At 37.1% G+C, this 25,340-nt stretch overlaps 1 protein-coding gene across 1 annotated transcript; it reads right to left on the bottom strand.

The window, feature by feature from the left end:
• Nucleotides 1-350: 350 nt before the first annotated feature.
• On the bottom strand, nucleotides 351-25,103 carry IFIH1 (interferon induced with helicase C domain 1). The gene is made up of 16 exons (XM_056496626.1): nucleotides 24,531-25,103; nucleotides 22,713-22,869; nucleotides 20,727-20,903; nucleotides 19,180-19,260; nucleotides 15,653-15,873; nucleotides 14,706-14,916; nucleotides 11,475-11,692; nucleotides 9,911-10,027; nucleotides 9,326-9,449; nucleotides 9,006-9,239; nucleotides 6,699-6,955; nucleotides 5,110-5,259; nucleotides 4,263-4,424; nucleotides 3,745-3,935; nucleotides 2,855-2,948; nucleotides 351-2,751 (listed from the first exon to the last, which is right to left on the bottom strand). The coding sequence occupies exons 1-16, from the start codon at nucleotides 24,978-24,980 to the stop codon at nucleotides 2,569-2,571; spliced, it is 3,027 nt and encodes a 1,008-aa protein (XP_056352601.1). The 5' UTR covers nucleotides 24,981-25,103; the 3' UTR covers nucleotides 351-2,568.
• Between the last annotated feature and the right edge of the window lie 237 nt (nucleotides 25,104-25,340).

The following is a 25,340-nucleotide window of genomic DNA, read 5'->3' as shown; positions in this document are numbered from 1 at the left end:
CAGTAGTTTTCCTAACAAGATAAATCTGCAGCTACTCAGAATTTCCATAACAGAAAAGAATTGTGACAAAAGAATTTTTCCCCTTGTAACTCATGCTTCATATTCATATTTCCAAACTGCTACTTGTTTCCTAGCATTCCTTAATTAATGCTGTTTGTATATTCAATAACATAGTTCAGATAAATATATTTTTTCCTACCAACATTGGTTATTTCTGACAACCAGAACATCTAAAAATTGCAAATGTAGGTTTTTGATCAGGCTAGTTTTCCATTCCAAATATGCAGCTTCTTCTAATGAATACATACTTAGAGAATGCTTCAAAGGAAATGATTCAATCTCACATGATCTAAAAGGTTTTACAAAATGACTTTATTCTGCATACTATGTATTTATTTGTCTGCTTCAGAAATAAAATTACTTAGGCATGAGTTTTAATAAGATTCACAATGGTTGCAGATTAGGGGAAAAAAATTACCTGTCATAGAATGATTTTTACAAGCTTTGTAGAACTATTGCTGATGTCTGAATTCCCTTCTCAGGACTAGTACCAGTGAGGAAGCAAACAGAAATTCTTTCAACAGCCAAACTCTTCCTAACTTCTGCAACATAAGGAACCCAAAATGTAAGAGAAATAAAAGTGTAAGAAAGTTAGAAAGAGGTTAAGTCACTTGGAAAAATGGGCAAATTATGGAAAAGAAAACAGTTTGGCCAGCAGCTACACAAACAGTCATGTAATTACTCAAAGGCTACTGAAGTATTTACTCTTAATACGTGAGGAAATGCAGATTTACAGATGAAGGTTGTGCATGACATCAGAACAAAAGGAGGCAGTGCAATGAACATACAACTGAGGTGGACCCAGTTCTTAAGCAGCCACACACAGAGCTAGACAAATCCCCATGGACTATTTTTTTTCCTTTCCACATTGACGAACTAATAAAAGCTGTAAGTAATAAAGACAATCAGAATTTGTCACACTTCCTGGAGGATGTTGGCTCCCTAAAGGCAATAAATGCAGAGGTAAGCAGAAGATAAAATACAGCAATTTAGCTTGTTTTTTACAACTTCACACTTCCTGCATGGGCAATACAGGTGTCTTTGATGACCCCATTCAGAGAAAATAACTTGACTAGAAATTTGTTACCCTACACACCAGCAGGATTAATCTGAGGTTCATTATGCAGTATGTTGAAGTGAGATTGTGCAAACACTCTTTAAACTTTGGTAACAATGTGGCAGTCACGCTAGGAACTGGGAGTATAACAACAGCACCCAGGTGAACTACAAGAACCCCAGGCATGTTTGTCATAGAGGTCCGTAGCATAAGTGCAGAAAATAATCTGCTTTTGTTGCTTCAGTAAAGGGAAGTATCAAAAGCTCAGATTTCAAAAAAAACTACTCAGCATGGAAATTTATTTGATGAAAGACCCAGCAGCAATCTATGAAATGATGTAGTATGTTTTACCAGCATTTTACACTTCTTTAGAAGTACTGAATAAATTAATTCAGATACTAAATGCTATGTACAGTGTATTATATTGCATTTATGTACCCGTAACAACTCATTAATAAATAAATCCAGAGATGATCCAGATGATGAATGGTATCTGGATGATTTCCCAAGAGGCTACCCTAATAATTAATTCAATTACCATTGTAACAACAAACAAACCTTCCTTCCACTCTCCAACATCTTACTTGCAAAGAAAGTGGGGGGGAGGGGTGGGCAAGAAATCTGTCCATGAGATAAATATGGAGAAACATTATGCTATTTTTACAGTCAGAATACCACCATCCTTTAAATTTCTAGGGTGAAGCTATGGTATTGTTATCCTCTAAATACTTCCAGTGGACAGTATCACAGTTGGCAAAGGTTAGTTATAGCAATTTACTGAAAAAAATACACACCTCATTAGGTAGCCAATCTAACAATCCTATGAAACTAACACACAGAGAGTCACTTTGGCAATATGCATCTTGGACACTAAAATAATCAGTTTCAGGCTTGATTTTTTGAAATGTCATCTAAGGGAAACTTAATTTTAGTCTTTCAAAGTGTATGAACTTTCAGCTACATTTATGAAGGGAGGAACTCAGTCATGAAAACATTGATGTAGCAACAGTGATTCAGAAATAATGGGTAACATCTTCTTTACGTGGCTCCTCTTTTAAGATACTTTATCTTCCAAATGGTTATAGCATGAAGAAAATAATGACCATGGCATATCTTAAGGTCTCTTTTCAATGTTCTGGGATTGACAAGAGGTCATCTAACACACTTTTGGCAGTGTTGTCACCCTGTAGTGAACAGAGACAGGAGTTTGTTCCATAAATACGTATGACTGCAATGCATTTGCCATCTCTGTCCAGGAGTAAAAATCTGAGTGAAGAAGCAGCTATGTGACTTTGTCCTTCCCCTTTCTTGCTTAACTTTTTGTCTTCAAGACAATTTCCTTATGTCCAGGAGCTTTCTCAGCGCTTATGATGCAGCATTATCTGTGGAACACAGGAGCTTCTGATGAACGGAGACAAGTTGAAAAAGGCTTTTATTTTCATTCTAAGTCCTCAATCTTCATCACTTGAAGGAAAATGAGCTGCATAATCAAAACTAGGGAACCTGATGGGCAGCTCCCCCCATCTCTGAAAAATTTGCTTTGTTGTTTTCTTGTCTGCAAACACAACCACAAAATTTTTAATCTTTAGGCAAGGCAGGTCAAGACCTCGGTGAATCATCATATTTCCCCAAGTCTGCAAGTAGAAGGAAATTGCAGTTCAGATAAAATATGACAAGATCATTAGACAGAAATAAATACAGACAACAAGAAGAGTATGAAAATAAGATGTTCCTCACTTGTCCACAGTCTCTGCATATAATTTCCCCATTTGTCTGGTAATCAGCATGCTTATCTTGCAGTGTTTTATTTTCTCTTGTATGATAAAGACTTCTGGAAAACAAACAGCACCCATCAGACTCCACTGGTCATTCCATGCTACATACAGACATATATAAACAGTGACTAAGATTACTGAAATCAGATATGAAACCTAAAAAGTTACAGACTCTCTGACTCTTACATTGAGGAGTTTGAGAAAACACAAGGTCATGCTTCATGCTCCTAAAGTGATGATGAAATACACAGGTACTCCATGTCCCTCTTCATTTCATTTCACTTCATGAACTGCATCCTCCCTCACATCTTAAAGTGGGAGCAGCAGGCTCTTTTTCTAATAACAGACAGATCTAGCTTGTTTTTTTTCAGGTGCCATGAAACTGTCAAAGAAATAATACTTGAAAATAAAAGGTTTTCTTTTTATTCCCTATATTATTCCCAACATTAACTCTTAACAGAATCTTTTGGTTCTGACTACCCAGATCTGCAGAGTATGTGTACATTCTTGCATCATTTATTTGGGGAGTACTTGATCCTGAAGGTTACTATTGGCCTGTGCAGAGTGGAATACATACCATACTACATAGTAAGTAACCTAGTTAATAGTACCACAGAGGCTGAATCTTTTTTTTTTTTAAATCTTAAACTCAATTGACTTTGAAATCAGGAATAAGAACATTTTGTTAAAGCTCCTTAACTGTAAACTCCATAGAGCCTAGTACCCAGCAATATTGGAATAATCTATTTTTTTTTCTCACAGGCCCTAGAGGGTTACAGGCCCTGTTACAGCCTCGATGAAAAGAAAATCTGTTTCTGCCTGAAAGAGATAAAGTAGTTCATAAACACTTACTGGAAATCTTTTTTCACACTGATATGATGCATGTCTTCAATAACTTGTATGTCTTCTCCAGAACATATCGGCTTGTAGCAATTTTTGCATAAGAATTTTATTAGTGAAGGATTTTTCTTGTATGTCTTGCACTGATCTCTCTTTGCCTTCATTTGTTTTTCCACTATACTTTGCAACTGGAAATTCTGAATCTAGAAACAGATCAGTAAGAGCACTGTAACATCTGTTGGAATGACAGTAATAGTTTTCTTTCTCAGTTATTTCACTGAGTTCACTGTCAACATGGCTTCTAGTCAATTTTCCTTTGCTTGTGTGTTTTCCCCTTACCAACAGAAAACCAGACCTTTCTAAAGGACAAGAAAACAGATTATAAAACAAATATTGGCAAAAGAATTCAAAGCCATATGTAGTAGCTAGTATTATTTTAAATTTTTTTCCTCTAAGTAGATTTCAAATAGTATTTCATACAATATAAATCAGTTTTCTTTAAAAGGAAAGTGCAGAGTTGCAGTGAATACCTTATTTAAATACTCTTCCTGCGGCATCTTCTGGACACGCTGAATGGCCTTGTACATCATTTTCTCACGATAAATATTAACATCTTCACGTTCAACAGCCCCTGAGCCACTTGAAGCCACAAGAGCATAGGTACTTTCATCAGACCGAGCTCTACCGCGAGCCTACCGTTTGCAAGGAATACAAAAATAAACACCACAATACTCCCTATTACATCACATAACATTCCTTTCCCAGTTTTGTAATGGAAGACATGCCCTATTCCATATGCACCAGCCCCAAAGAGAAGTTTTTTCCATTTAGCTCAGACACATAAAGAATCAGTGAATAGCATACAGTGTTTCTGCAGTATCATCCACAATACCTGTGAGAACTGCTCAGGAGATTTGTGATTAGCATGTTCTGTAACGTCACCAAAATATAAGCATGAATTTAAATATTAAATATATAAATATTTGTGTTCACAAGTTAAATGAGAGCATGTATCAAACTGGTATTCTGATATGTAATAACCTCTCTTTAGCTGATGATGGTGTGGTCTCCATACACTGATGGTACAAATGCCTCTTTCATCAACTGATCTGATAACCATATTCTTGTATCTGTTCTATTAAATGAGCTTAATGTTTGTGTAGAACTCTGAAGAAGTGCTACATCATTACAGAGAGAGGCAAATTTTATATTCCATATGGACTGAGGATGGCAATTGGAAATGAACCTTGTTGCAAAAGCATTTTCTCTTTTAGCATTCAAGTATATAAAATTACTTCCAGGTATATGATTCATCATTTGCCCACTGCAAAAAGAAAAGCACTATTAAAGAAAGTTATGTATGCAGAAAACTCATACCTGCACCATAGCAATTTCATTGGTGACGAGGCCATAGCGAATAACTATGTTGCACTCTTTGATGTCCAGGCCTTCCTCAGCTACAGTAGTAGCAATTAGTAAATTTATATTTCCATGTCGAAATTTATCAATAACTTCCCTTTGCTCATTCTGTAAATTAAAATCATTAAATTAACTTTCAGTATTAGTTTCCGTTACCAGTTTCTTCTAATTAACAAGTTTCAGGAATTACAGTCCCATCATTTCTGAGCTGAGTGCCAAACATCAAGTGGCTTTAACAACTGCATTTAAGCATCTTGCAAAAGAAGGAGCTCCTATTGAATATAACAGGTGTTCAGCACACATATTTTTAGAGAGGAGGGAGCAGAAGCCAATCCTTTTATGGTAACTGAACTTGGAACTTCACAGCCTATGCTATGTACTAGGAGGTACTAGGAGATTTGATAATATAGTTATTCTATTGTTTTCAAATTCTTTAAGTACTTACTCATAAGATGGGATTTCTATCACTTTGGTTATTTCCAATTAAAATATAGACTTCCAACTCTAGTTCTAAAGCACTTAAAATTCCCCATAATAAATGTGGGCCATAACTCTGGTGATCTGTGTAGCACCAAAAGAACAACAATGATACACTTAAAAAAGAAAATATCTAAATCACAGACTTCTGAATCAACTCGGTGTTTGTCATCAGCTTGAGTAGAGGAAAAGAAACTTGCTATTTGCTATATTCAGTTTCCAAATGCAAAAGCTATTTTGTTTGTGAAATGTGCCACAGAAATTAAATTCCAAGTCTAACAGAATGCAAGCAACTTTTGCAGAGAATTTTTTGAGAGAACTTCTTTCCTTGAGACTCAGTGCAGCATAAGAAAATGGACTCTGCCCAGCAGCAAAATGTACCATTTGTGCTTACATGCTGATATGGGGAGTAAAGAGCAGAACAGAAGTGACACAAAGTACTTTGAAAATGTTTTAATTGCAAGTATAAATCACCAGAGAGATGTGGTGTATGAAATGAATGTAATGGTACAAGACGGACACAATTGAGTGATCAATTGTGATATTTCTGGTATGAATTTTGGCAAGTTTTCTTTCAGTGATTATGCGTCAGCGTGAAGCATGCATATAAATTGGTGTAATTTGATTTAAGCAATGATATTACAAAAAGGCATAATCAACTCTGTAGTTTTATTTTTCAATTCAGCAGCTAAAATACAACATGAATTACTGTTGTCCTGATAAGTATAAACTCATTTAACGATTGCAGTTTTGCTCTTTCCATTTTGTTTACTTTTGCTTCCCATACCTTGCTACAACTTGGGTCTCTTTTGACTATACAGTACTCTAGGCAATGGATGCTGGCTACTCCTACTGCCACAGAATTCAAAACTAAAAAAAACCAAACTTGTTACTTGTGGAAATAAAATTATTTCAACATTATTATTCGCATATCTTTATGAAGATAAGTTGCTGGCAGGTGTGAAATCAGAACTCTGGGCTCTGAACTTCAGTTCACTGGCCCAGTACTAAAACAAGCTGTTTTCCAAAATCATGTACAAAAGGTAATGTTGACATGCATGGTTCTGTACCTGAGTCATGGGCTTCATTTCACTCTTGTGTCCAGAGCCAATAAGATAATGGGCCCTAATCCCCACTTCTTCAAATTTTGGGTTGTCCTTAATCCACTGGAATAGAGCAAAGGCACTTAGACGAGTCTTTGTGAAAATGATTCCTCGAGGTTCCTCAGTCTTTGTGAACTCCTCCATTAAAGTGTTTCTCAACTTTATTAGCTTCTCATTTTCATTTTCTGGCTTTCCAGTCATCTCTTTCAGCTGTTTCTTTTTTGCTTTAAAAAGAACAGATGTAAATTAAGAATATGTAACCATGTAAAATAACAGTTTGAAACAAAATAAACCCCAAAACCCACAAAGCAAAGAGCAACTTTGTGTGTAATTCCCTCAGCATGGCTAATTCACATTCAGTTTGAAGAGCTGTGGCATACCAGTTATTTTTGAAGTGAGTTTACAGTCACTAAAAACACCCTAATCAATCAAAATAAATCACCATTATCATATACTTTGCCTATTATTTCATAGTGAGAATAAGCCAAAGGAAAAAACCTGCCTATACACACAAAGTTGGCACAGAGTCAAATGCACTGTAATAAAGAGCTAAATCACAGCTTGTAATATTTACAAAACTATTTAAAAATCACAGAAAAAAGTCTTACAAGGAAAAACAGACTAATATGCACAGCCTGGGAGCTGGTAATGTTTTTATAAATTTAGAGATAAATTGTCCTTGGGACATGAATTAAAGTAGGAATCCTCACTAGAAATATGCAGTACAATAGACACCAGCATGGGCACGTTGTTATTGATATTGCAGCTCCAAGATATTTCAATGGACTCAGTGAACTGTCACATGAATTACTCTCTTCAACTGGCTCTATTGACCATAATAAGGGAGGATTCCTCATGTGTATAAAATTTTTAAAAAACTTGTAATATTTAAAAACCTATGTCATTATCAGATGATTATACAAACACAAGAACACTCCAAGGCAGGGACTTTGTATTATAGAACACTCTGATGTCATCATGACCCTGTGCAGACTATGGCAGTGTACCTAATCCAAGGCAAGCATACTCAATGTACTACAAACTGCTACTCTACCTAGACAGTAGCTTTATTACTAGTCTTACTCATATTTTAGAATGTAACCAAACATAGAAAAACATACAGAAAGTAGATAAATGTAACAAACTCCCAAAATTTTCTACCTTAGTTGCATCTACACTAAGGGCTCCAGGGGGTTTATCACCCAAAGATGAATTCTGCTCTTAAAGCTGAGAAATTTTAGATTTTCTTCTATTACTCCTAGAACTTTCAGTAGCAAAATCCTAACAAAATGGAATTTGTTTTTCATTTATAGGTTTTTTTGTACTTCATTTACCTGCAGAAATAAAAACACACAGAAATTATACTAATGAAACAAAGTCTCATTTTTAGTTGGTTTAAATTTTTGGTTCTCAGCAACAACTCTCTACTGAAAATCTACAGAAGGGGGAATAGACATGTATTAAGAGTCATTAAAACCATGCTGACATTATCTAACCTATGGCTGATTTTTCCATTTTCTGAATTTCTCAATGATAGTGAGAAAAATCTGTAGTTCATTGGATGCATGAAGCTGGGTCACACTCTGCAGTGTAATCTATTTTTTGCTTGCAACATCCAAGAGCCATGGGTGATGGGAGTAAACTTGTCTAGCTCTTTCTCATTGCAAAGTCAGTAAAGGAAAAAAGCAGAAAAAAGTTTCATGAATAAATCCTAGTTCCAAGGTGTCTGATCTGAAAAAAAACCAAAAAAACCCCAACTAACTTTGGTCTTTGCAGTTTGATATTCTGTTTAATTCTCCAACTAAATGTTCTTTACCTGAAACTAAGTCAAAGTCAGCACTCTTTTTTCTTAGTATATAGACAAACAAACTTCAGCAGAAAGGATTGGTTAAGAACTCATAATTTCATTGCTTTTGTATTCCATTTGCTCAACCTTTTGCCCCTCAAGAATATCTACTGAAATACATATTTTATGTATCTGTTAAGAGTGTTCTCAGGGACACTTCACTGGATAAAAGAAGAGAACAGCTTTTACTTACTGGCAGCAAAAAAAAGTCCCTTTAGGTGAAAGCTGAAGAGCTATTATTACATATTATAACATGATCCCATTATGATGTTGTTTAATGCATTTCAAACTGTATGAGTATCAAGAAACTGTGATAATAAACAACACAGCAATCCCTAGGATGCAGTAACTAATGGGCCCATGCAAACCATGATAGTGTGCAATCATGGATTTAAAATATTAAATATCACAATGTATTTCAAACTCACCATAAAATAAATCTAATAGAAATTCATCTGTTTCATCCTGTTTTGATACTGCTGGTTCATCATCATCATCATCATCACTCCTTACTGTCTTCTTACTTTTCTCCTCTTTATAAAAGTTATTTAGGTGATTGTAGGCATCCACCATTCGGATGGTGTCATTTATCTGGAGAGCATCATTGTATTTCTTCAAGTGCTCTGCACAGACACGTTCCCTGCGTTTTTCTTCTTTTGCAGCTAAAAGGGAACAAAAATACAAGAACATCTTAGAGTAGAACAACCCAAAGAAATCCAAAGCTGAGGTATATTTGCCATGCAGTTACCTCTTCTCTCTTCTCTGATCGCCCACTGTTCGTATGTCTGAGTTCCAAACTCAGACTTTGGATGTAGCTGGCAATAGTTTTGTATTTCTGTCATGATCTCAATAATTCTCTCTTTAAATGGATCCTAGAAATAAATTGATCAGGTAAAGTAAGTAAGCATCTTCTGGCCACAAAAAAGATTTGCTAGTATCACATTGAGTAATTTTTTAAAATTTAAACCTTAAATTAAAAAAGTAAGGCTGTTAACTGCGTTTAGTGTTATGGAATTACAAAGTTCAGAATGTTACAAAAATTATACTGTGAAATAGCACTTTTTTAAAAAAAATGGAATATGATCACTCCAATTGCAGCTTTAGAAGGCTTTTTGACAAGATAACTCAAAATATAACTAACATAAATAAAAATTTAGTTCTATTTGACTTTACTGATAGTTTTGGAAACAGAGGAAAGCAACAATATTCAAATTAGCACTCTGGATCATCAGAAGTCTATAGAAAAAAGCATTAGGCAAAAGTTTTTGATACTGTACAAAACATTTTTAAAGGGCAATATAACTTTAATACTGATTTTTTTGAAAAAACATACCCTTTTTTTGTCATCTGCAATCACAGTCTTCTTAGATGGTTCCTTCACCTGATTCTTTAGCTGGGAGGCATGCTCTTCAACAGTCATAATTCTAGATGCATCAAGATTGGCACAGATCTGGGAAAAAGCAAAAATGTTATTTCTTTAATATTGAAATAGTTATTTCACATGAAAATTGAATTAATGCAAAAGAGATTCTTATTTAGATACTGAGGTTTATATAACTTGGACAATAAAGTCCAAGTCTTTGAAAAACACTTGAAATAAACTGCACAAGTTACTTTTATGCCAAAAGTGATCCTTGCACACAGGAAAATTGTTGATCAGGATGTGAACCAAGTATTTTGAGAAGGAAAATACAGCATCAGGAAGAGTAAATTTTGGAGCACAAAATAAATAATAATAATGGTGAGATAGAAAAAAAGAAAATAAATATTAAGGTTTAATTATAAAAGTAAGAGCTGTTTTGAGAGTAGAGACTCTTTCCTGGAACAGGAAGACACAGAGACAATTTCTGTGCTAAGTGCACAACTCAACTGGACTTCACTGCTTTTGACCTCATCCAATGAAAAATATGTACATGTCTTTAAGCAGTAAGGGAAACCATAAAATTATTCTGAGCAGAATAAAAAGTAAAGGAAGACTGCCAGGTGATCTTTTCAATGTCTTCAGTGGTAGTTGTATATTCCATTTTGCATATTCAGATTACAGATTCAGATTATTCCTCAGATACAAATCCCAGAATCCTATCATTAAGAATTCAGAGCTGATGAAAAGGAATTTTCTGCTTTCTCCATTGCCAGCAAGTTTTTGTATCAAAATTCTTTGCAATTCTGTCTACTTCAATACAGCATAAAATATTCTCGCAGGCCTCACTTATTCAATATCACATTCTGTACTGGTGCAATTAGTCACTAGTTTTCACTGCAGTATTGGACTAAATTCTAGTTTTCTATCACTAATGCAAAACCATTTAATTTCAAGTAAGATATAGTTTCTTTAAGTATAGAATTTAACAGATTATCTTTAGTCAGGTGTTCATGCAACCTCAATGAGTAACTAACTGAAAAAACAAAACACATTTGTATGCTACCTGTATCTCACAAGTAGTTTCTGCTTTAAGTATTCAACATTGTTTCTCATTTTCTTGGAGTCACAAAAATTCTCAGCTTAGTCACTCTAAAAATAGAAATATAAAATACATTGCATCTCTAGTATTTAGGGATAAACAGAAAATTATAAGCCATCAATGGAACAATAAGACTTCTAGTAACCATAAAGTCATACATTCTGGATTTCTTGCCTGTGATCTTGGGAGTTTTTTTTCAAGTGAGGCAATTGTTTAACTTCCCTTTTCAGTAACCCTACTCTCTCTGTAAAGTAACTTTTATTTGTACATGGATTTCCATTATTTTTAGAGGGTCAATTTAACAGTTATGAGGTGAACTTCCATGTGCACAAGAAAAAATCAGATTGTCTGTTTGGAGCCCAAAACTGACTTTAAAAGTTTTACTTGAACAAGACAACATTCCTTTGATGGTTTCTAAGTGTTAGGGCTATTTACCTTGAGAATATGCTGTTCAGCTTTTGAGTAGGATGTTGCACCTCCTACACCAGGTGAGGCTGTAAGTCCCAGAATCTGAGGCTGTGGGATCAGTGGTTTGTTTTCTTTTGCCAGCTTCCTGTTCCTCATCTTTTCTTTTAAGTACCGTCGCATTATATTGTTGTAGACACCTTCCTTTTGAGTGTGATGACACTCATCAATAATGATCAGGGAAAAATCTGGAAAAAAAAAAGACTCCTAAAGTGAATGATTTTATTTCAAATGCAGAATTTGAGTGACTAAATCTTTTAACAGGTAAGGATGGTGTTGAAAAGAACCCATCAGTTTGTCTGAGAACTAATGTACTAGGAAACTGAAGTGTTGGAGGAAGGCGTGGATGGATGCTGAATATATTTAATGGACTTTGGAACCTTTGCTACAGTCCTTATGTGCCAAGTAATTTTACATTTCATGTAATGGAAAAAAAGACTTTCTATTTTTGCAAAAACAATCTGATGATACAAAGAATTTCAGATAAATATTTTTCATATCTTACCAATGGTAAAAACATATCATAGTTGAAACTCAATGCTATTTTTCATATCCATAACTGTGTCTGACAAACTACATATTGTTTGCTTTTGCAAAGATACATAACATGTTAGAAGCCTTTCAGACATTATTGAAAAGCTTGTTGTAGTCAGAATATGCTTTCATTTTGTAGCAACACAGAGATTTCCTCCCTATAGTGTCCAATTAAAAGATCTATATTACTTTATGGATGTGTTACTGGAAAGAACAAACAGATTAGTGGGAGCACTACCACTCATCTCTCTTTTGTAGCAGAGGAAATGATGGAAATTCTGACAGGCATTGTGTGCTTTTTGGTCACAGTATATTTACATGCAGGCAATATACAGTGCAACAAGAAAAATTAAAATTATTTTTGGTTTCAAATTTCTCAAAAAATATAGAAAACATATCTCTAAAGTATCTGCATATGCAGCCAGTGACATAAATTTCAGAGTTCTGAGCTGAAAGATTCATGAACATTTTTCTGTTTCTCTAACAGCAAAAGTGGTTTATGGAGCTCCCAGTCCGTCTGTAGCTAGCTAGTAACTCTCTAATTCAACATTGTTTCCAAGAATTTGAGGAAAGTTTGTGGACATGACTGTAAAGAAGATCAGGGAAATGATGAGGGTTAAACTCTTACATGTATTTTTTTTTATGTGGACAATTTCCATGGTCTTGTTTACACACTGATGTGTAAACATACTGATGTGCTCAAATTGTTGCATCACTACAAGTCAGTTTTCAACAACTGGCAGCAGAAGCTGGAAATTAACACAACTAAATCAGTCTCAGCTGGTATTGAAGAACTAAAGAAACACAGACGCTAAACAAGGGAAATTATATTTAAAGGCTACACCAAACACTTCTGCTAGGAAAATAAGCCAGTGCTCCACATCACTGGAGAAAGCTGATTGCCTTCACAGTGGTTCAGGCAGTTTGGACAGGAGTGATGAGTTTCAAATCTAAATTCCTATTTATTCCAAAGATTTCTACATATTGCAAGATTTCAGAAGTAGTGCTGGCAGTTTCTCAGTTATTCTGCCAATATGAACTTACGCCCTTTGATTTTGACCATCATCTCCATCATACATAACCCTACAAGTACTTGTGTAAGAACTAACCCATCAGAAGGGATGTGTTTCTTCTCCTAAGGAAGTGATACACGGCTTTTACAAAGTCCATCCAGTGACTTCAGCCCTTGGTAAAGAGAGTAGACATTTGGTAAAATGCAATTAAGAGAGTCCCTTCCATTTCACTGAGACTGGAATTCCATGTTACGTGTAATGCAGACCTTTGTGAAAACAGATGAAAAATGTATGCACAGAAATCTGGAGAAGAACTTGTAACTAATTAGGACGATTTATAAAGGCTGCATGTTAACCAAGTCACAGCCACAGAAATGGAGCTGTTCATGCTTGCTTGGCTTTGGTCCAACTGAACTTACTAGCACAGGTGTAATAGCACAGAAAAAAAAATGAGGTGCAGAGCTGCCTGAGTTCTGGAAAAAATGTAGCTCCTTATGAAGGAAACTTTGCAAAGTGTGAAACCCATTAAACCCACTTCATTACACAATCTGGCTGGGATTCAGCCCAATTCTAAACAGGCCAGCAGTTCCAGTAGAAATGTTCAGATGTCTCTATACAGCATTCCAAAATGATTCAGATGTAGGAAAATTTATTAACTTAAATGCAGTGAAGAGGAAATAAGTATAAGAAAATTGCTTGTACTCTGCCTGGGTTAGTAATAAGGCATAATAAGGAGGAAATGCAATTCTGAGGTACCCAAGTATCTCTGCAGGAGTTTGCTTGGATCAAGCAGAAACCACTCAGCACCAGGCACTGACAAACACAGATCAACCCCTCAGGTTTCTCTGCTGTCTCTGTGACATCCAGACCAATACTTTTATCTCAGGGCCATTGTTTTGAGTATCACAGCTCTCCCCTACATCTTGCACTGTCTAAGAAGCAGTTGATTGCAGAAGTTAACATCTCACAGAGGAAGGTCACTGCAGCCCAGGCCCTGGAGCTGATGTCATGTGCTGTTCTATTTGTACCTCACTGACAGATAATACCATTTCCTTTCTGATGTCCCAGAGATACCTGCCACTTTAGCATTCTGGGAAAGCATTCCTGCCTTCTTTATCTTTTGCTTTCTTCAACTTCCTTCATGTGTTGTAGGAAACCATTATATCTGCTGAGCTCAGAGAGACACAGTTAGAAGCCATTGTATCACTGAATATTAGCAAAATTACAAGAGCTTAAAGAATGTAACAACAGATTGGCTTTTATCCTGTGTTCCATTGTATTTCTCAAACTACCAAGTGCATTTGAGTTTTGACTTTTTTTTTCCATCCTGTGTATGGCTTCCATGTGATATGACCCAATGCTCTACCAAGCTTGGAAAGCAGAACCAGTATAACTGCATTTGCACAAAGTTGTGCTTAAGAATTATTTAGATATAATAGGAAGCGTAACAAATATTTAGAACAAATGAACTACAGAGTCTAATTTTGGCCTGCATGCTTATTAATTAAGTTCTGATTTTGACTACAGCTTGCATTTAAAAAACGAGTAAATTGAAAAAATCCTATTGAATGTGGAACATTTTTACTCTGCAATTTTCCAGAATAGAGACATACTTTTATACCCTCTGTAAAGATTTCTGAAAATAACAACTTGCCTGATAAGTGGACACTTTCTTCCTCTTCCTTGGATGCATTTAACAGTGAATTCTCAAGGATCTGTGCTGTACTGATGATGACATCATTTCTTCTGACAACTTCAGGAAATGAGATTTTCAGCTGAGAATCACCACTTAAACCAGTAACCCGATACCAACGCTTCAGGAATGGACTAAACTCTCTTTGTAAATGCTGTTCTACCAATGGAACCTAAACAAAAGTTTCAAAGAATTTAAAACATATTAAACACAGGATTAAAAATACATGCCTGTTTGCCAGAAAGCCTGTTTGCTTTTAGGTGAACAAAAGGAAATTAAGCAACAAAAAATCCCCAAACCAATTTCTCCTCTGCAACTTCTCCTGTGAAACTTCTCCTGTCCCACAGACTTTGGTTATCTGAGCCTTTGAAAGAATGAAAAAGCCATGCATACTCTGGCTATTTAACTGAGCTTATAATGTGCTTTCACATTTATTCTTATAAGAGGATATGGATATTGCTTACAATTTAAAAAAAATTATTAATAAAATTTCTATATTTTAATACTATAATAGAAGATTAATTTGTATGTGCTAAATTTATCTCCAAAAATTACAGCAATTATCAGAAAAACTGAAAAAACATTCTTTAACTACTGTGAGACTCATTATGTGGCTTTCATTAACAAATGAATGTGAAAAATACTTTTTATTTTTAAAAATTAATTACAAAATGAAATTGTCCTTTTTCCAATAATGTAGTTATTACAGCACATCTAAATTTGCACTTCCACTGGGGTACACTAACATAATTTGTGCTTGCACCAGGCTGATGGTGCAATAGAGATAATCATCTAGATCTGTATGTCTTTAAACACAGTACATTTGGAGGAGCTGAGAATTTTACGGTGTCTGTATTAACAACGCATGATGTTTGAAAAATAATATTCTTTAAGGATGGAAAACTTACCTTATTAACAAGTACTATGACTTTTCCAGGCTCTGATGCTCTTTTCTTCTTATTCAAGTGATCTTTGGTAATGTAAACAGCCACTCTAGTTTTACCACTGCCCGTAGGGAGACATATTATAATATTCTCTCCATTCAGTGCTGGCTTTGCAACTTCCATCTGGTAATCTCTCAGGGTCAGATCCGGCTCAGGTGAGGCTCTCCTCTCCTCTTCATCTTCATCTAAGGTTACACAAAATATGTTTCAAACAGGAGGCACAAAACATGTATCAGAGGAGTAAAAAAGTATCAAAGGGAAAAATATTTATTTACTATCAGAAGCATCTTCAGAATAAATACAGCAGCACACTAGCGTAGACAATGTTGCTCTGAGGACCTGTGCAACTCTGGATCAGAGCTGCTTCCATCCAGTCACCACTCAGGGCAGGTGGAATAAGCCACAGTACAGCTTCACCCATCTTTGTTGAAATGACTGCTAGGTATAAATTCAAATGATACAGTTCAGTAGCACTGGGACCAACAAAGATTGTGTTTGGAGCTGCAGTATTTACAACCTAGTCAAGCTTCTGTGACCTTCTCCTTCATCAACACTGGAATTTATTTGGTTACAAGGGAACTACCTTTTACAATATTTCATTCCCAGGGAATGAAAAATGGAGCTACAGAACGAAAAAAGATATGGAACACTTAAAAATGGTCAAGGGAGTTATAGAGAGCAAATAGGTAAGAAAATTCAATGGATCATACAAGATGGAGCTAACTGCAGAATGCATCACACCTACTCATGGTAGACTACGTCGCTTCTTAGCCTGACTCACACATAATGCAATTGGATGTTCATTAAAGAGCCATACACATTTGCCACCTAAGGCCAAAGCCTTCCATCTCTTACTGGAAATGCAGTGGCAGTGTTTAGATCTATGGTTCACAGAAGAAACAATGTTCTAAATGTAAAAGTGAAAAAAACCTAAAAACTTTTGCATTATTTTGAGCAGTAAGAAAAGTATATCAAGTCCCTTGAGTATACATATATTTAGGGAGTCAGAACTTATTTATAAATATCTTAATATCAGAAGGATTTATTTCAATTGAGTTTTCATAGGGGTTTTTTTTCCTACAAATAAGTTTAGATCACTTTTCAGTTATTAACTGCCCTCCGTGAAGAAAATGCACAAATTCATTCTACTAGACTAAAAATGAGAGGAGAAAAACCCTAGTTTTCTTTCCTTATTATATCAATCAATGCAGAATCATGAAGATTTTATTATCACTGATACATTACACACAAAGTAAGTATATTTTTCTAGTATTCCTGATTCCATTAAATAAAATTAAACTAACAAAAAGAAATGAAGCTTGATAAAACACTGCTGATGGAAACATCTGAATGCCATTCTAAAGTGTTTTTTGCTTGTTTTGCCTTTTAGTGTGAGTGCAGTGCTACCTGGACACAGGGACATTTGCACCAGAGAGTACTTACTATTACTTATCTAACTCCTACTACTCTCTTTTGAGGAAGAGTGCTGTTTGCTTTCTGGTTGGCTAAATTCAATAGCTCAATCATATTGAAACTAGCACTTTATTATCCATCTGTTTGGTTAAATTTCAGTTCCTTAACATCCTCAATTAACAGTCCAGGCCTGAAAAATATTTAACTTAGCTCTCTCCTAGTTTCTTCAGCCCTTGTTTAGATAAAGGCTAATACAGAAATCTTTTCACAGATTAAAGCATTAAATATATAAAGATTTTTCATCATGCTTAGTATAACATTAGGGAAGTTGTTTGCCTTCATACAAGACCCATGTAAATTGATGCTCTGGCCTAAAAGAAACACAGCAACTATTCTATTGTCCTAACTACACACTTTTATAAAATGTGGAATGAACTTTGCACATAAAAATGCAGCTGAATCCACATGATTCTTTGCATTAAAATCAGTATCATGTCAGTATCAACAGCCTTACTGCAAAATTTCGAATTATAAAATCTATTAATAGTGCATCTGCATCTTAGCATTTTTTCTCATTATTGATCTCACTGAGTTTACTAGACATGATTAAAAATCATGGATGTTTTAAAAATTTTTAAACTAGTTGTTTTTAAAAGCCACAGAACATATAACATATAACACTGTGAAAAATTCTGTTCTCTATCCTTCACATAACTGTAGTGTTTTGGGTTTTTTTTTTTTTCTGGATTACAGGACACAGCAAATGCCCAATTTGCTCACTGACAGATACTCCAGGAATCTTAAACGATGAGGGCATACATACATAAGTGCTGCCAAATGCCAGGAGCCTGGCTCAGCCTGACCAACTCATACAGTGTGCCTGCCTGTCCACAGAACAGAGAAGTTTCCATGCCCAGACATTTCATGTGACAGAACGAGTCAAAAAATACCATGTGACTGATGAGTGTCCTCAGTTGATAAAGAAGTGCAAAGTAAGTTCTTTGGAGTTAGCAATACACAGACTAAAAGCTGTAGTGTAGCAATTTAGATCTGAGCTATCCTGAATTTTTTAATATTTTAAAAGCTTGAAACTGTTTTAAGAGTATTTATAATAAACTTTGCAGGCATAGGATATAAAATATTTACAGTAACCCTACTGACATAATAGTAGGTTTATTAGGCCCAGCTAGCTTGAAAGGTGCTCAGATTTTTTTTTGACAAGACATAGTCCCAGCACAAATTTTATAAAGGCTAGATTTCAAAAAGTAGTTCTTGAATTCTGTATAGATAAACAGGCTGATCACCATGGTGGATAGCTTCCAATTTGTTTTGCCTGAGGTTTGAAAAAAAATAAAAAATACTGGGATGTCTTTTACAACAGCAATGTTTAGTTTGGCTCAGACTTCATACACAGCAAGATAATACCTATCTGCTAAGTATTATTTAAATGCAGTCCAATGTCTAGTTTAAAACTGTATTTAGAACATGCACATGTGTTTAAATGTGAGGTTCACAAAGGTCTTCAGATAGCAACCCATATTGCTTAGGTTGCTTTTACAAATAAAGTTACTAAAGTACTTGGGTCAGTATTCTCCATTATTATTCTGCAGGTACCCTGGAGATGCTTCTGCTCACCTTTCACTCCCTCTAAAACACTCCTATTCCCTCTCACCCTATGCAGGGGCCAGGCACAATCTAGCTCCTCTTTGAGTGCAAAAGAAACACGTCTGTGTGGCAGCATTATGGATATCTGTCCAGGTGACTGAACTGCATGACTTCTAGTCTCTTCAGACTATGTGATTTTATCATTCTGCCTCACTGACCAGCTTGTACGATGATGATGTCTAGAGACTTGTGCAGATGATCTCAGTAAATCGACAGTTTTGGGGCTGGGACTTAGGTTCAGACCATTAAAAATGGCATCTGTTTTCTGTTTTACAACAAACTAAGAGCAAGTCTGGCAACTAGAGTTCACTGTGAAAGAAAGCCCTCCACTGAGTTTAGTTTTAGCCCACTCACAGAATACTTCCCCCAGAGCTTACTTTGCAATTACTAAATAATAACAGAAGGAAATGTACCTGAATCACTGGTTGTGGAGCTCTGTCCCAGGCTTTCATTCAAGTTACTGACACTTCCATCTCCTGTGGAGACATCTGACTCTAAATTAAAAACAAAAAAATGTAGAATAAATATTATTGGCTCTCCCCCTAAGTTGTTAAAATAGATGAATGTCAGGTGAGGATGGCTGAGATCTAATTTTCTCTATTTTTGATAAAGATAAAAAAATGAACTTGTAATATAATTCATTTTCTTATTGAAGAAAATATGGAGCAGAAGATTAATATCCAAAGAACAGCAGAGGCAAGACACTATGGGTCATGATTTATTGCTTAAAAGCAGGGTTCCAGACATGATCACCTGCCTAATCGACCCCTTTCAGTCCTATTTTACTGTATCTTTCCAGAAAGGTGAAAAGCCAAAAAAAAAAAAAAAAAAGTTGCTAGCAAACTGAACATACTGTTACTCCCTGCAAGCCATGAGAGCTACATCTGTAGCAGAATAAAAACAGAACCAGAACTGTGATTTTTAATATACATTTTTTAAAGTTTCCACGTGTAACATGAGAATCGCCCGCCGTAGTTCCCGAGTAAATACAAGCAGAGATGAGTTACTGATCCGTGCGGAGCAGAAGCGGCGACCCCGAGCCGGACCCCGCGGGCGCCCGGCGGCTCCGCTGCGATCGGAGATTCCCGAGCTCCGCCTGCCCTCTGCTGAGCCATCCGCGCCTTACATGCGCTCACCTTGGACTGCCAGCACCATTCACAAAGCTGGAATTCCCAAAATTCACTCCTTTCAGTATCTAAGCAGATACCCAGCTCTTCCGGGAAGCTCTGCTGCGAACAGCATCAGTCTGAGCTATCAGCTCGCCGACAGCGCTCTGCAACCGAGCCCACAGCGTGCACATGGAACCAGAATTACAGTGCTGGCTAAAGGTTTGCTTAGCTAGTGAACTTGTGTTTCCATCAAGTTCTTTCCAGTGAATATCCTGTTATGGTCCATGCAAGTACTTTTCGCAACTTACTGTCTGCTCCAAAAATTATTCATAAAGCAAAATAGGTTCTGTGAATGAGAATTCATTCAACTCCCAAAACATGCTTTTAAGAGTGGATCTATATGAACAATAGGCCACAACCATTTCTAAGCATTTTTACAAAAAATGTACTTCTGAGTCTGTACGTGATATGGGAAAGGTTGTTTGATATTCTATAAGTAAAAAACCTCGAAATAAACAGAAATATTATTTGTTGGACAGCCCTAAAGGACTTTCCAAAACAAAAAATGTTTTTCAATAGAGAGTTTCCAGCCTTCTAGAAAGAAGTACTTAATACAGTTGCAGTTTTAGTGGTATAAAAACATTCCTCTTATCTTAAACTTTGTCAACACTGTATAAAGTTGCCAACGTTAACCCAATTCTGTCACTGGATAGTATAAGACTATTATGGATGGGTGTGAAATAAAATATTAATCTAGTAATATTAATATCTATCAAAAATATTAAAGATATTTGAAAACTACTCATTTATTCACACAGGTACCAGATCAAAATACCAGTTAGTGGACAAACCTGACACCACAGAATTCTTTTCTATGGATGTTTCCAACACACTGCTCTCACTGCTGAAACTATCATCCACATTTTCTTCCTGTTTCAAATTCTGCTCCATGGCATATCCTGGTTGACTTGTAACTTCTGTTTCTTCATCTGCAGTCTGCTCCATCCCATTTTGTTTATTCTCTGTTCCTAGAAAATATAGAGAAATTCTAAGGCAGTTTTATAAAACATTTCATTTCTTTTAGTGTGGAGCACAGAAAACACAGAACTAACCTGTACTCATCATGCACATAACAGTATAACATATGGTCTTGGTCTTGACTCAGATGTTATAGTTTGGAATTTTGACCTTAATATAAATATTGATTAAAAATTTACTCATTTACAATTAGAAACTAAACTTAAAGAGGTTAATAGATTTATTTTTATGAAGTTCTCAGTTTCTGTGTGTAGGTGTTTGTTAATAACATATTTTACTGTAACAAATCACAGGGGGTCAAGCTGCAATGATAAAATGTAGCATCAGTGTTCTTCATCCACAGCACCCAATGAAGCTGCTTCCTCTCTATGACCTTGTGTCAGGGCATGCTCCTGCAGCCAGACACTTTACGGATCTACACACACACAGGACTGTGTACATGGAAAAACACTTATCCTCTGGTAAAAGCAGCACCATTCATGCTTTATGCATTAGCCTGTACTGTTTCTTTTGCAGCCTGCATTGCCCAAGATTACAAAAAAGTTGTGGAATAAATGCATTCATTCAGTAGTCCATCAACAACTGAATTAAACTTCAGTTTCACCTGATATGGGTAAAAACACTACACTGCACTATACTGAACAGTCAGAAATGCAAAATGTGAAAATAATTGAAGGATGAAATATGAAAAGAATATTAATTATTTGCATAATTGCTACTTTGTTTACCTTACTAATGGCAAAGTAGTGAAGACAGGAATTTAAGCCTCACACAGATGCAACACAGAATGAAAATTAGGATCACGATAGCTGCTGAGCTAATCCCAGCATCCCAGTTTGACTCAGAATGATCTTCTGAGGCTCTGACCTGGTTGGTCTTGTCCTGCAGACTGCAACACTCAACCACCTTTGAACTGCATCCTCAAACATCACAGCTGCCTGTCTGTGTCTGGCAGAACCATCTTATTCCTGCCCAAATGTGGAAGACACCCTTGTGTCCCTGTTACCTCAGTCATAATGCTCTGACCCATATGAAGCAACTAAAAGCACAGAGACAGTTCTGGTGAGCTCCTCAAGTGAGCAGGCTGAAGCTGCTAAATGGGAAATCTGTTAAATAATTTAGTCTCTAATATTTTATAAAATATTTATAATATATGGGGAGTAAAAATAAGGGATAAATTATTTGGGGGCTGCTTTCTTTTTTATATTTTAGAATAGAGGGGAACACTGGGATAACTTTACAGTATTATAAGCATTATACAGGAATGAAAAGGAGTAGCCACTTTACTAGTTTACTGTATTATTTTTAGTAAATTTTATAATGTTTTGAGACTTATGAATGTCTTAAAGTATGCAAAGTACTTTAAAATGCCGAAAATATTTGTACACTGTTCTGTAAAGGAAACACTTTTATTGAAGGAGAGATTCAGGTAAAGTCTATTTTGTTTGTTCAAATTAATCTCAGAGTATTTTTTATGAATGAATATTAACTGAAAACCAATGGGTTTTAAAAGTAAGATTCAGTTTAATTGTAACTAAATCTATACTGTTGAAATTCTCATATTGCTTACTAAGGATTTTTAGTATTTCAAAAGCTACCAATTAAGCTGTTACATAACTTGATTTTGAAATCCCTGGACAATCAAAAGCATTAGTCACGATGTCACAATAAGGCAATATGGTGGGAATCCTGCATTACTTATTAAGTAACAGTAGCAAAAAAAAAAAAAAAAAGAATAGAAAAAAAAAGAAGAGATATTAAAAATCCACGCATCAGTACCAGTGAAATAAGATTATTACCTCCTGTATTTCCACTTAAATCACATGCGAGGTCTTCATGTTGGGTTTCACGGAGAGCAACCAAAAAAGAAGAGAACCAATCTTTCTTCTGGACTATTCTGCTCAGTAGCTCCCTTGCACCATCTCTGTTGCCACGATTGTCAGTAACAGTCTGGATCTGGTAAAATTAAAAAAAAGAGAAACAATCCTCACACAGCCTTCTAAAATGGTCTGAGGAAGTTCTTAAGAATAGTACAGGTGTGAAAGCATTTCCCTGTCACCATTAAAACATACTGAAAAATAAACATATAAAGTGGACCTGCCACTCATGAGAAGAGAATTATTGCAATTTTGTCCAACCTAATGTTCATCCCATATGTTTTTGGGTAGTATATATAAAACCTATGAGATCTGGAATTTAATTCGTGAGACTGATATTACTAAACAATTGTTACAACATAACCACTATATCATAATTATGAGTATTGAGAAATAATAATTGGTGTTCAGACTGGTTTAGGGAATAAGCAGCCTTGTTTAAGGAGAAATGGTATCACACAGTTTACCAAAGCTCAGACTTAACCTCATATATAAAATGGAACATTTCCCTTCTTAAACTCTGGCTTCATCATCTCAACTCCCACTTAAAAATACAATATCTAAGCCTCTAGAAAGTGGCTAGTCCCTCAAAGAAGTTATGGAACAATGTCCCAAGGCTGTCGCAAGCAGAACTTGACATGTGATCACATGAGCAACAAAGCCATGACCCCAAGAGCAAAGCAGCCTGAGACAGGTGCTCTGTTTCAAGGGCCATTTTCTCCAGGCTCAGGAATCATCCACTATGATATGCAAGGAAATGGGCAGGCATAGCAGTGGGAGCACCTGACTGAGATTCAGGACTAGAAGGACATGCGTGGAAAGTGGGAGGCATCAGGAAAGGGGAACAGGAGGACCCACTACCACGGAATGGAGGCAGTAGCTTCCCAAAAGGCCTCGGCATCTGCCTGCTGTGTTACCATGCTTGGCTCCCTAATAATTAGGGTGCATCTGATCATTGCTGCCACCTCATGGTCACAAGACAAAATTATGTATCTTACAGTCATTTAACTGAGATGGACCATAAAACTACCTCAAAAGTGGATGCAAAGGCTCAGAGTGCAAATGTGATTTAGTTCTACCCTTAAGTTTACCAGTTTTCCCCTTATTGCTATGGCAATTATTATTTTAATTTGTTCTAACACTGTTTCAGGACATCAATTTTGTTTCACTTTCAAGTAGGTTTCACATTCCAGGCAAGTCACACTAAACCAAGCAGAATAAACACTGGGCAATGTTTTCATCAAAGGTTCACATTTCCTTGTTCCTGCCCAACTGGTATTTTTGCTCACCTCACTGTCTAGTGTGATAGTCCTTAGTGTACCTATAGCAAAAAAAGGCACGGCAAATCTTGCTTTACTTTAACTCAAGTATTCTTTAGGACTTTACAGACCATTTCTACTTCCTTGTATGGTTCAAGGGCCAGAAGACAATGACCTTGTGAGCCTAAGGTCTGTGGCAAAATGATAAGTGAAGTCTGACATATTTCCTTCCACTTTGACACTGTCTTTGTCCAACCCTCTGTTCCTGGCACTTTTTCTTTGCCAGGCTCTTAACTGGCATCCCACCTGCTGTCCCACTGTCAACAGTTCATTGGCTTACCTGGACCCATCATCTCTTTTCCCCCAAAGCTGGAAACTCCATTTTTACATTTACCGTGCCATTTGTAGTTGTGGCTTCCTACCTGCCCCACGGCCACTTGGGCTGGCCAGCGTGTGCGGCACTGCCTGCGCCGGGACTCACCCGATCCATGTCCTCGTCCTGGAAGACTCCCATCTCCAGGCACTTCCCGGCCACCTGCAGGGCGCGCATCCTGTCCACCAGCGTGCCGTGCAGCAGCTGCACCAGCTGCACGCACAGGTCGTGCTCGGCCTCCTCGGCGGGCGAGGGCAGCAGGCTCAGGCTGGGGTTGGCGTAGCAGGCGGCCAGGCCGCAGCCGCCCTGCTCCAGCGCCTGCAGGAACTCGCGGCCCCAGCCGCAGCCGCGGGGCCCGCGCTCCAGGGCCCGCAGCAGCTCCTCCGCGCCCGCCGCCGCGCCGCGCTGCTCGGCGGCCGCCCGCACCCTGTCCCTGTCCTCGGCGCTCAGCGAGGGCAGCCGGTCCAGCACGGGCTGCACCTGGATGAACTGCTTCAGCCGCGGCCTGAAGCACGAGATCATGTAGAGGAACCGCTCGTCCCGGGTGCCCTCTGCCATGGCGGCAGCGCGGCCGCGAACCCCCCGCGAACCCTCGGCAGGTCCGGCCCGGCCCGGCCCGGAGCCGCTTTCGGTTTCGCTTGGGGCGGTGCGTGAGGGCCCGGCCCGCCGGGACAGTGCCACTTCTCGGTGCTGAAAACGAAACCTTTGGCAGTAACGAAACCTTTGACAGTAACCGTGAGCTGAAAGTGCCAGTCATAAACAGAAACACTTTCACGTTGCAGCTGCTCCGAGCGTGTCTGAGCTCGGGCCCTGGCACGCACTGCACAGCGGGGTGCTCGGTTGGTGTCTGAGGCTGTCGGGCGTCTCTCCCTGCAATGCGGTTTCACCCATTCCGTACCTCTCACTGAGCTTCAGAAG

This window comes from Oenanthe melanoleuca, chromosome 7 (assembly GCF_029582105.1).
Source record: "Oenanthe melanoleuca isolate GR-GAL-2019-014 chromosome 7, OMel1.0, whole genome shotgun sequence".
NCBI lineage: Eukaryota > Metazoa > Chordata > Aves > Passeriformes > Muscicapidae > Oenanthe > Oenanthe melanoleuca.
The sequence above is the reverse complement of the archived record's forward strand: the minus strand, read 5'-3'. Positions and strand labels throughout refer to the sequence as shown.